The sequence below is a fragment of the Pangasianodon hypophthalmus genome, chromosome 28, assembly GCF_027358585.1.
Source record: "Pangasianodon hypophthalmus isolate fPanHyp1 chromosome 28, fPanHyp1.pri, whole genome shotgun sequence".
In the NCBI taxonomy this organism is placed as follows: domain Eukaryota; kingdom Metazoa; phylum Chordata; class Actinopteri; order Siluriformes; family Pangasiidae; genus Pangasianodon; species Pangasianodon hypophthalmus.
In genome coordinates this window covers 6,917,750-6,930,373 of record NC_069737.1, presented here as the reverse complement: position 1 = coordinate 6,930,373, position 12,624 = coordinate 6,917,750, and the positions used below count along the sequence as shown (strand labels likewise).

At 41.1% G+C, this 12,624-nt stretch overlaps 1 protein-coding gene across 4 annotated transcripts; it reads left to right on the top strand.

Annotated features, from left to right (window-relative positions):
- On the top strand, nt 1-11,276 carry LOC113544306 (zinc finger protein 271). Of its 4 annotated transcripts, none has more exons than XM_026943038.3 (8): nt 1-191; nt 1,112-1,166; nt 2,701-2,848; nt 3,013-3,111; nt 3,671-3,942; nt 4,691-4,758; nt 4,926-5,116; nt 5,486-11,276. In XM_026943038.3, exons 2-8 carry the CDS (start codon nt 1,122-1,124, stop codon nt 7,546-7,548), a joined length of 2,886 nt encoding a protein of 961 aa, XP_026798839.3. In that variant the 5' UTR covers nt 1-191; nt 1,112-1,121; the 3' UTR covers nt 7,549-11,276. The 4 variants fall into 4 exon arrangements, with proteins under 4 accessions (XP_026798839.3, XP_053087046.1, XP_026798838.3 ...); XM_053231071.1 differs by having other exon boundaries at nt 1-628; nt 766-1,166; XM_026943037.3 differs by having other exon boundaries at nt 1-930.
- Nucleotides 11,277-12,624: the final 1,348 nt, after the last annotated feature.

Genomic DNA, 12,624 nt, shown 5'->3' with positions numbered 1-12,624 from the left:
ACGAAGAAGACGAGGCGCTGCAGTTTTTCCAATAGGAGACCTGAGCTTTCTGATCCATCTATTCAGCCTTTAATATAAATCTCTGTGGCAGGGTTGTACAAGGAAAATTTAATCGAATTGATTTCAAAATAATCATTCCTTATTCTAGCTGTGTTTCAGGAACTTGTCTCGGTCCTGCTTTAGTCAGAAAGGTGAGTTCAATAAAAGCATGATAGCTAAATCTACATCCCAAGTGGATTAAGTGTGCTACATAGGATGTGAAGGGGCAAAATGGCGTATGAAGTGCACTGTATAAATCTATTAATAATGAGGCATTCCGTTTCGGTAAGTTTGTTTTACATAAAAAAAAAAATTCTAAAAAATCTGGTTTATAATAATAATAATAACAATAACAATAATAATAATAATTTTGATTAATAGATACAGATGCCTTGAAAAAAACTGAATTCACTCTTCTTTTATACAGAGACGCATTCGATAAAAAACAACGGTTTAAAATTTGAATAAATTTAACGGCGTTTTTCTAACGGATTTTATGTTGTTGTTTTTTTTGACGTTTGGAGAGCGCGCGCAGTGGGCGTGGCCATGGTTCGCGTGCGTGCTTGACACTCAGCTGCATTTGCCCAAAGTAGGTAAAAGGAGCGCGCGCTCTGCTTGTAAGTGCTGTGCCTAGAGTTTTGTAGTGCTTGTAACATTAGACTTGTTTATTTATTTACTTATTTATTTAACAAAGAAGGTCTGTAGGTTATTTATATTCATATTTAGATCTCTTATGAGGAAGCGAGAGGCGACAGCGGTGAGGGAAAGCTCGCTGAGGTGAACTTGAGGAGGAAACCTTGACAGGAACCAGACTCAACAGGAGGAACATCCTCTCCTGTGACACCGGATAGTGTGATAATAAATCACCCCGCTTCTACAAATGTATACTGTGTAAAGAAACCCTAAATATGAAAAGCAGACATTTCATACAGTTTTAAACAAAAGGACTCCAGTGAACTGAGATGGACGGCACTATTTTCTGTCTCACTTATCGGTTAAATGAGTTAAAAACCCATTTAAAAACTGCAGCTAAGTTTCAGTTTTTTCCTAAAATTATTAATTTTTTATCCAGATCTCTTATAATGGAAGCAGCAGAGGGCAGACCAGGCTCTCATGTTCGCTCACAGGTAAGGGTTGCTCACGTGTGTAAACGTTTATAAATACAAAAAGATCTATACAACAGAGCAGACGTATTCTTACTTTTCCCCCATGAGGCCCACTTCACTTTTTTTGAGACAAAAGCAAACTTGTCAAATGTATTAAAAGTTGCGACGCGTCAGAAACGAGTTTGCCTTATTGTCCCGAGATTGGGAGTTTGAATCCTGACGATGCCACAGCCATCCGTGTCTGTGAGCCAATGTATGTGGAAGAAGGCAGATAGCGCTGTCCTCCGAGTGTCTTAGGCTGCCCCGTATCACAGCATGAGCAGCAGTTTAGTAAGATGTGGTTGGCTGGCTTCACGTTTCTCGGAGGAAGCACGTGATAGCCTTCGCCATCCATGGTTGGTAGCTGTCGTATGATAGGGGAGACCTAAATGGTGAGTGGGACTTGGCCAAGAGTAAATTAGGGAGAAAATCTGAGGGGACGGCACCCCCAGGGGTTTTATTGCCTGTCATTAACTAATTATTAACTGTTAACTAGTTCATAAAATAAAGTAAAACAGAACCAGATGAAAAAACAGTCTTATAATAGAGCAGACCAGCCAACCCTGAAGAAGAGTAATGCTTAGTCCCACATTACTGATCTGCTGCTCAGACTGCTTTAACATGTCTGTGCTCTGACCGGTGCAGGAGAGCAAAGCAAACACACAGCGTTTTTAATCTCTGTTCATTGTAAAGCTGTTCTGTTCATTTGTCAGATCTACCACGTAGGCCTATTTATGGTGAATGCTTTGAGTTCACCAAAAATGATCCAGTGCGGTTTTTCACCAGTTTTGGTGGACTTAAAACATTTTCCATTTACTTCGAAAAAAGCGAGGGTGCTACATCACTGCATCTTTCAAACATTGCAAAAAAGGGTCAAAACATTACTACTGCAAAATGGGGGCAGGGGACGGGGCTTCCAGAGATTGTCAGTTTATATCAGAAAGTTCAAAACTCCTCTACAAATGTCAGTTAGGTTTTGATTGCAGTTTTTTATAGTAGAAAAAAAGGCAGGTCTTTTGGCGTATTTTGGAGTTCCAGTGTATTTACATGTTAAAATCTGGAACTCCTGCACAAAATTTGTAAAGTTTGGCAGGTCTAATACAGTTTTTAAATATTTATTTTTGGTATTTTCCCCCCAACCCCAATTCCACATGCCCCATCTTTTCAATATCTCTGTAATAGACACGAATAAAGCCATCAGTTCAATTTTCAAGACCTCTTTATTCAGGTGCGCTTTGATTAATGCTTAATATGTATAGCTGGTTTCGAAAATAACTGGTTTCTATTACATTGTGGGTTACAGAAACCAAAGGAATTTTTATGGCGCCTCTCAGTCACGCCACTACATTAACCCTAATGTTCAGACACTTACAGTATTCACAATCACACAATCTTAAGATTAGTGCTGTACAAAGTCTAGTGAAAGACACATTACAGACAAGTTTTAAAAAGGAGATTACAAAAAGACTGTGGAGTTTCTTTTCTACAGAAGACTTTATTGTTCTTTGGTCAATAGCTTTGCAAAGATGTGCAGACAGAAACTTGTACAGAATCAAAAGAAGGGATATCAAGCTCTCTGGGAGACATTACCACTGTGGATGAACATAACGAAGGATTACTGAAGATTATAAAAGTGGAAGAATCTGAAAATGAAGGTTACCTCGGTAAGACAACAGATCACAGGAGATGTATGAATGAAACCTTATAGTCTAACTAAACTTAATTTGTGACTGAACCCATTTCACAATACTCACTTTTCCTGTCTTTTTTGTACTTCATATTTTTACTTGAGATGACAGTAATAAAATTTTAAATTATGGGATTTTAGGTCAAGGGACATCAAGCTCTTTGGGGCACGACATCCTCGTGGACCAACAGAAGAAACATGTTAAAGAAGAAGAGCCTGAAAATGATGATGAATACCTCTGTAAGACAACAAAACTCATTTTCTTATTTATCTTGTTTATATTTTTATTAACAGTAGTAATTTACTAAAAATTGGTTGTGTCTTAAAAGATGAGAGAAAATTGACATGCATTTTCTGTGGTAATGATTGGAAATTGTTTGAGCGTGTTTGAAAAAGTGCACTTTTAAAAAAAATTAAATAAATCCAGACCAAATTTGGAGACTTGAGATGGCCAGTGCAGCCATTTCTGTGTGGATTTCCATATATGTTTATGGTCATTATCTTGTTGAGCTACAGTCTCTTGCCAGAGGCAGCCAGATATTCTCAGAGTGGGTTTGGGGGATTTTCTTTGTATACAGTCCCATTTTTTTCAGCAAACTTGCTAAATAATGGTTTGCATGCCAAAACCTTAAAAAGAGTGCATCTCATGCATCCAATTCCTGGCAAATTACAACTGATCCAGATTTTCTTACTTATGGTCCTGATTGTGTTTAGTGTTATTTTTATCCGTCTATGCCTAACTTGTGTAGGTGTTTTTTTGTGTTAAAGCACTTTGTTGTTGTTTTTTTTTTCCTTCCAGACTGTGAGGATTGCAAGTCCTTCTTCATCAACAAGTGCGAGTTGCATGGTCCAGCTGTTTTCATTCGTGATACCACTGTTCCAGTGGGGGTCACCAATCGAGCCAGACTAACCCTTCCGCTTGGTCTAGAAGTTCAACAGTCTAATATTTCTGGTGCAGGCTTGGGCGTGTTTAATAAGGGGGAGACTGTTCCAGTTGGTGCACATTTTGGGCCGTATGAGGGAGAGCTGGTAGACAGAGAGGAAGCCATGAACAGTGGCTACTCCTGGGTGGTGAGTCAGTTTTAAATAAAAAAAAAATTATTTATCATTAACTGATTATACATAGTAATGGTATAGCAGATGAGGCCTTATTTTTAAGTTTGTTGATCTGTTGGTAAATTAGATTTGCATGTAAAATCAGAGTTATAGCTTTAATCACACCTTGGACATCCTGTTTTTAAGGAAACCTTTTAGAACTTCAAAAGTGGTATGTGACAACTCTAATAGGTTGTGTTGAGACTGAGGATATGGGCAGCATGCTTCAGAGAAAGCAGTGCTACTTTATTTTTTTCTTTACCACTTTTAAGCACTTTTTTGTCTTGTATTAATCACATAGAGGTGTAGACACTCACTCATTACCTGCTCGGTCCCTGTGACACTCCATCCAGCATTTTCTCAACCTGTGAGTCCTGTTTGTCTTAAGGATCTCATGACAGAACCCCATGGAGGCTTGTGGGGCATTTTTACTGCAAATAACATATTTAAGCCACATATCCTAGCATTGTTGTGAGCAAACATACAAATCATATTCTCAAGGCTTTGATTAAAATGCTTGACTGCGCCAGCAGGGAAAAACTGGTGAAATAATTCCCAAAAATTCAGAGTTCTCAGAGTGTCTGTGTCAAACTTGCAAGTATGGCCCCAGGATTAGTGGATAGGTCAGGCAAGGACTAACTACCAGCTTTGTTTTATGTTTTAGTCCATGGAAATTTATACAGGTGGTCATTTGCATTAATGGATAAAATAACATTTTCTGCAGATATACAGGAGCAGACAGCGTGAGGATTACATAGATGCCAAGAAAGAGATCCATGCTAACTGGATGAGGTAAGTAAGACACTGCTGCAGTCTGCTGAAGGCTTTTTGGTCTTTGTTTATTGATTTTTATAGTTACTTATTTGTTGGACTAGACCTGTCTTTCCCCTATTACTGATTATTTTCCTCTCGCTTTTCCCCCCTCTCTCTATGCTTTACTTGTTCCGTCATTCTATAAGGTATGTGAATTGTGCTCGTAATGGTGAAGAACAGAATCTTGTGGTGTTCCAATACCGAGGAGGGATTCACTACCGTTGCTGTCAACCCATCAAACCAGGACAGGAGCTCTTGGTGTGGTACGGAGAGGAGTACCCCAGAGATCACAGCCTTGAATTCAACTGCCTCTGGAACAAAAAGTCTTCCATAAATGGTTATGTCCAAACATTGTGATTTTATCATTACTACCCACTACCCAAATGGCTAGCAGTGGCTATTATAACCCTCTCCTATCCCCAACCCATGGTTTATTCAACCATTATACTTGTATCCAGAACAGACCCATATGTACCTGTTCAATCTATGGGTGTGATGGTCCAGTGTCTACATACTTTTGGCCATATAGTGTATGTACCATTATGTGAACGTTAGCATATGATCTCAGTTCCTGTGCAGGGTCAAAGAGAGTATTCACTATACTTTCCAGTGCCTTTGGTCATCACAGTCTTTCATTTTATTGTTCATACTGGTTCAGTTCCTAAAGCAGCAAGTCTCTAATATTGTTTTTCATTTGCTATTCCAGAAATGAAAGATGGTGTGGTGCAAGTCTTTTCCTGTTCCTGGTGTCACCTTTCGTATACATCACAAATTTTTCTCCAGAAACACATCAGAAGAAGCCACTGTAAGGAGGATTTGATGGATTTGCCCACAAGAAGCTCTAGTAGTCAGCAAACTGGTTCTGGTACTCTCCACACCGTTCCTGAGCAAGAGCAGGAAGAAGTCAAACACTGTTCAGATTGTGGGAAGAGTTTTACTCACTCAGGTGATTTCCAAACACACCAGTGCATTAACACAGAAGAAAACCTGTATAATAGCTCATGGTGTGGAGAGAGTTTTACTCACCAGAATGATCTACAAGTAAACCAGCACATTCAGGTAGGAGAGAACCTGTACCAATGCTCAGAGTGTGGGAAGAGTTTTGCTTTCCATAGTACCCTACAAATTCACCAGCTCATTCACACTGGAGAGAGGCCGTATCATTGCTTGCAGTGTGGGAAGCGTTTTAGACGACAGAGCAATCTCCAAACACACCAGCGCATTCACACAGGAGTGAAGCCTTATCACTGTTCACAGTGCAAGAAGAGTTTTAGACGACAAAGTCATCTTAAAACCCACCTGCGCATTCACACCGGAGAAAAGCCGTATCACTGCTCACAGTGCGGCAAGAGTTTTGCGCACCAGAGTTCTCTCCAAACGCACCCGTGCGTTCACGAAAGAGAAAAGCCGTATCAGTGTGCACAGTGTGGGAAGAGCTTTACTCAACAGAATCATCTCGAGGCACATCAGCGCATTCACACCGGAGAAAAGCCATATCAGTGCTTACAGTGTGGAAAGAGTTTTACTCGACAAAGTAATCTCCAAGCACACCAGCGCATTCACACCGGAGAGAAGCCGTATCACTGCTTACAGTGTGGCAAGAGATTTACCCGACAAGGCAATCTCCAAGCACACCAGCGCATTCATACAGGAGACAAGCCGTATCATTGCTTACAGTGTGGGAAGAGTTTTACCCGACAAAATCATCTCCAAACCCACCAGCTCATCCACACAGGAGACAAGCTGTACCAATGCTCAGAGTGTGGGAAGAGTTTTGCTTTTCAGCGTAATCTCGAAATACACCAGCGCACTCACACGGAAGAAAAGCCATTTCGCTGCTCACAGTGTGGGAAGAGTTTTGCTCACCAGAGCAATCTCCTAAGGCACCAACACATTCACACAGGAGAGAAGCCGTATCATTGCTCGGAGTGTGGGAAAAGTTTCACTTACCACAGTAATTTACAAATACACCAGCGCATTCACACAGGAGAGAAGCCGTATCACTGCTCGCAGTGTGGGAAGAGTTTCGCTCACCATTGTGCTTTCCATGTACACCAGCGTCTTCACACAGGAGAGAAGCCTTTTCACTGCTTACAATGTGGAAAGAATTTTACTCATCAGAGTCACCTCCGACAACATCAGCTCATTCACACGGGAGAGAAGCCGTATTGCTGCTTACAGTGTGGGAAGAGTTTTAGACGGCAGAGTAATCTCCAGATACACCAGCGGATTCACACAGAAGAGAAGCCGCATTGCTGCTCAGAGTGTGGAAAACGTTTTACCCGAAAGAGTACTCTCCAAACACATCGGCGCACTCACACCGGGGAGAAGACATACATCTGCTTACAGTGTGGGAAGAGCTTTCCTTACGAAAGTCACCTTCAAGTACACAAGCGCGTACATACAGGAGAGAAGCCGTATCACTGTTCACAGTGTGGGAAGAGTTTTGCTCACCAGAGTCATCTCCAAGCTCACCAGCGCATTCACGCAAAAGAGAAACCGCATCACTGCTCACAGTGTGGGAAAAGTTTTAGTCGAAAAGGCACTCTCCAACTACACCAGCGCATTCACACAGGAGAAAAGCCGTTTCACTGCTTACAGTGTAGAAAGAGTTTTAGACGACAGAGTCATCTCCAAATACACCAACGCATTCACACTGGAGAGAAGCCGTATCACTGCTCAGAGTGTGGAAGGAGATTCCCACATTCAAGTACACTAAAGACACACAAGTGTGTTAACATGGAGCCATCAGTAACTGTGGTTATATGAACACGATAACTTCCAGGGGTGGTGAATATCACCTGGGTTCCTGCTTGTGGGCACGCATGTCAAGATCTTACAACAATGTCCCAAAGTGACTTTGATGTAGTATTTGCTATAAATCCTGTTTTCCTACAGCCATCACTCCATGGAACCTTCTGTGCATGTTCCCTCTGGATGGGCATTAGTTCATGTGACAGGGAACCCAAACATTTATCTCGTGCTCATAGAGCCACAGTTACATATGTTACTAGCATTATATTTCACCCTTCTTAATCTCCATGGGTGGTGAATATTACATGGGTAATGTATTCCGTGTCTTCAGGACCCAACCCATCTTAGAACTGTCTGAAAAGGTGTGCAGAGATGATCACCACACTCACACCCTTGAGAGGGGTGATGTGTAACCTGTAGAAGAACATCTGGCCAGCCTGTAGGCCATAACTCGGTGTGCAATCTGATGATCATCTCTGTCTAGTCCACATAGTATCTCAGGGTGAGTACTGGGTATAACAAGGATCACTATGCAGTTTCAACCACCAGGTCACCATCAAATTAATTGGCCATCAGTTTGCTGACAAGTCAATTTAGAGGCACCTATTTCAGTTCAGCATCTTGCAGGGACTCAAATGGTGAGGTCTTAAGGGGCTCCAGTAGAAGGAGATAAGGGGCTGGGCTCTTGGGGATCATATACACATTTAGCATATACTGGGACTTTGTGCTATCCCTGGAGGAAGTGCACCGTATCCAAATTAGTGCACGCCATTCAAGGAATAATTTACATTTAAGAGTATACAAGGATCATGTACTAGATGTTCTGCCATTCAGGAGTGTTTTCTGACTGCTAGGTTGCAGTCCTCCACTGCACTTGGCCATGAAATCCAAACCCACAGCCATCAATAACATGGCTGAGGGTGCCAAATCTCTGTTCCGTCCTTTTGCGACAGTGCTCAGGGATGACGTCTTAAGGTCTTTGTGGCATTTTTAGACTCTTTGGCCAAATTGCTGAATTCTGTGCAATGTGGGCAGAAACAGTGTTAGTGAAGGAAATGCATATAGTAGACATTGAGGCCAGTCGTGGGCCAGTACACCCTGTTCCAGTGTCCGTGGTTACTATGTCCATGGTGTCTCTGATGGGACATCCATACCAAGCAAACCCCATTATTGAGAAAAGTCTAGTGTCTCAAGCTAGCTAGAGTCTGTGGCCCTTTCACTGAGACAAGTACATGATATGACGTGGTGTTGGGGTTTTAGCCACTGATAACCCATTTCTGGAAGTCCAGTTCCAACAGGCCCCAGGTTGCTACAGTCAGCGAATCTGGTTTCTTCAACAGCAGCTGGCATCACACATAGTGTCCTGTCTGGAATTATTTGGCAAAGGTGATAATGTCTGCCACACATTGGAATGACAGTGTGGCTAGCAATCTCAATGAACAGCCTCATGCCAATGAATTTTATAGTCTGTTTCAGTGTTAGTGAGCTCTTTTCTCAGTTCACCATGAGACCAAGCACTAGCTTTATGTTGAATGTCCTGGATGGACATCTCATGCTCTCTCTTATGGCACATGGGAGCCAGTCATCCACATACTGTTGTGTCCTGATGCCGCTGACTATCAGAGGTTGACAGGGCTGTCAAGAAGTGTTTAGGGTCTGGTCCACAGGTAAATGGGGGCAGTCAGGTGCCTGTTTTGGACCTCAGAGTGAGGTTCTGTCTGTTTTAGGGCTAGTTAGAGCCCAGCAGAGTATATGTGGTAAGTGAAACATGGAGATGGGCTATTTCGTAGACAGCAGGCCCAAAGAGCATCTCTGGCACATGGCAGATTTCACAAGGTTGATTTACTCCCGCACCAGTGCTGTGTGTTTGCGGCTCAAGGGCAAGCATCAGAAGGTATAGTGATGGAGATGCACTTTGCGCATTATCTGCACTAGCCATAGCCCTGCTAGTCAGGAGACTGCTGCGGCCATGGGATTGAGCCAAAGCAGAAACCTCATTCGCTGGAGATACGAATGGAAATGGGATGCAGTGCAGACTCCAGCAATTGTATGCACGTTAGCCATATCAAGCTAACTTTGCAAGCACAGTGGTTAAGGCCGTGGTATGGTGAGGGAAGACTGCTCAACCATGCTACCTGTACATTTTCACAGGCCTGTAGGTCATGAGCTGTAGACAGTGGGCCATGTGAAAAACTCAGAGCATCGAGGGAGACCCCACCAGGCAAGGGACGGAGAGGTGAGTGCCATACTGAAGAATAGCAAAATTTTTAACTAGTTTTGGACAGGGCAGTAAGTGATATTTAACAATCTTAGCATGCTAAAGAGAAAACCCAACTCTAGCCACAAAGGTTTTATTCTGAAGAAGTAGGAAAATTACACTCACTGCAGACAAAGAGCTGATGGAAGATTATAGGAGTCTATAACAAGCTCTATAAGGTGGGAGAGAAAGATTTATAGCAAATACATCATACAGTCACTTTGTGACTTTTTTGAAAGGTTTTGTCATGCTTGCACATGTGCACATGAATGTATCCAACTGATTGTTACTTCCCCAGTGGTTAGGAGGAGTAGAACTCACCTTTCTGTTGAATTACTGAAAATATGGTGACTGGCTTCACATGTCTTGGAGGGATCATGTATTAACCATTGTGTTCGCTGGTTGTTAGCTATCATGCAATAGGCATAATTAGCTAGTAGGTGGGAATTTGGCTAATTTGGTAGAAAATGGAGTAAAAAATGTTCTGTTCTATTGTACTATTTAGTATTTTATTAATATTAAATTTAATAATAAATATTTAATACAATATAACTATTTTAATTATGAATATCTTTGAATATCTTTCTTTTTAGCCTTAATATGGGCATATCTAATTTGCTTAACAAAACAACAGCTTCCTAATTATTTGTTGTTTGAATAAATTATTTTCATACTAACACACACGTACACACACTTGTGTGGAGTATACCACTGTTTTGTTTTTGTTGTCATCACACTGTTTTTCATGCAGTTGATCACAAGGTTTTAAGTGAATTGTAGCACTGTCTAAGACCATTACTGTAGTGACTTGGCCATGAAAAAAAATTGAAGTAAAGACAAAGCCGTTCATTGTATTCAAGTTACTGTATTCACATATGTGTACACTGTGTACTCTAAGCCAAGATATCATGGACACGTGTACGCTGTGTACTCTAAGCCAAGATATCATGCACACGTGTACGTTGTGTACTCTAAGCCAAGATATCATGGACACAGTGGCACCTGAGTCTTGGCTTTTATTATGTACCCATGTGTAAGTAATGTGAGTAATTTTTTAATGGTACATCAGTGAAAACAGAAATACCCCTTTCTGAGTGCTGCTGCCATTCAGCGCTGTGTTTCTGTATTTACAGTTTACTCTAAGCTGGATTAGGCCCTCATAATCCTATTAATACACACAAATACATACACACACAAGGCTATCTGTCATGTATTTGCATCTTTGGCAAATCGTGACGAGGAGTTGATATCGGCCAATCAGACTGATTCATCACTTCATGCATGTAAAGGTAAAGTGTCACTGTTTTCCTGTACAACCTCCAACACAGTTCTCCACCATTCACACACACTCAATTGCACACACTCTCACACTGTGACCTGCAGATGTCAGTATTCTACTTCCAGTCAGAGGAACACACTTTGCTCTGTGTGATTTATGTTGTGCTGCCATAATGCTAGTTTAAATAAAGAGTCCATTGTGTAATCAGTTTCTGTATAAGTTGTGTGTCTGTTTTTAGGTTCTGTCTTTATACTATGTGTATGTTGAAATGGTGTTGGATATATTGATTGTATTTTGTCTTATTTTGGGTTTATATATTCTTTGTGGTGCTATTGTTTTGTCTGTGTTGTGCACTTATTTTGTCTGTGTGGTTTGTATTTTTGTGTTTGTCCTGGTTTAGTTTTATGTTGTAACATTAGTGGTTCAGAGTTGGTGAGTTGATACGTCAATATTTTTGCATGGGGAAAAAGTCGACTTACACAGGTTGCGTAAGCTGATTTTCTGGGTGGCCCACGCTGACTAGATTTTCCACACCAAATCACTATGGGAGCCATGTTTCCATTACCATGGTAAAACCATGGTTAATTTTCCTCAAGGGAAACTCCACCATGAACAGTACAGTTGTGTATCTTCTACCGTCTTCCTTCCCCTGAGGCCCCTGAAGTTTGAAGGTGTAATTGAAGCAAAAATTGTTTGTTTATCTTTCACCATATTTTTTTCTTATGTTGGCATCAGGATACCACACACTTATTCACACCAACTGTCAGTTTAGAGAAGTCAGTCCACCTACCTGTATACTGTTCTGAGCAGCAACGAGTGTAATAATTTGATGAAATAGCACAAAATCACCATAGGGTGGCAGTAATTTACACAATAATCCTACTGAGCCAAAAAATTAAGAATGTAAAAAACTAGACATATGTGTATATATTAATCATTCAATGATTTGCATAAATTTGTAAAAATCAGTTTAAGCAATGATGATCTGAAAACCCAAAAGACAGCATTCAGAATTCATCTTACATATAAACTACTTAGAAATTACAGCACCCTATAGTCTCACTTTGGTGCTGTAACCTTGGAATAAAAATCACCATTACAATAGCCTTCCCTTCCCCCAAACACACAGGTTTGTGTCCAATTGAAACCACTGCTTCTGATACAGTTACCATAGTGATGAGGCAGAAAATAATATTTCCTTTGAGTGTTGAAGAGTGTGTGTTTAACTGAGATTGATTTGGACATGACAACTCAACATTCCCACAGTCTAATGATGTCATGGCATTTTATTGTTCCACAAACTTCAGAGCCCTCTCCAGAAAACCAGCCATGTGAGTACAAATCCTGATAGAAATTAAAATTATTTCATCTTCGTAACCGCTTAACCTAGTCAGGGTTGCTGTGAATCCGAACCCTATCCTACTAGGCATGAAGTGTTAATAGGTACTTAATGGGACATTCTTCCATTGTCCCTTCCAGCTAGAGACAATTTAGCAAAGCTAATGAACCTATTTCCATGTTTGTGGGAGGTGGGAGGAAACCGGAGAACCTGGAA

Coding starts and splice junctions, on each gene's coding strand:
- LOC113544306 (XM_053231071.1), top strand. CDS start 1,002: ATGGACGGCACTATTTTCTGTCTCACTTATCGGTTAAATGAGTTAAAA. Junction 3,943..4,690: donor ACAGTGGCTACTCCTGGGTG/GTGAGTCAGTTT, acceptor CATTTTCTGCAG/ATATACAGGAGCAGACAGCG. Junction 4,759..4,925: donor ATCCATGCTAACTGGATGAG/GTAAGTAAGACA, acceptor TCATTCTATAAG/GTATGTGAATTGTGCTCGTA.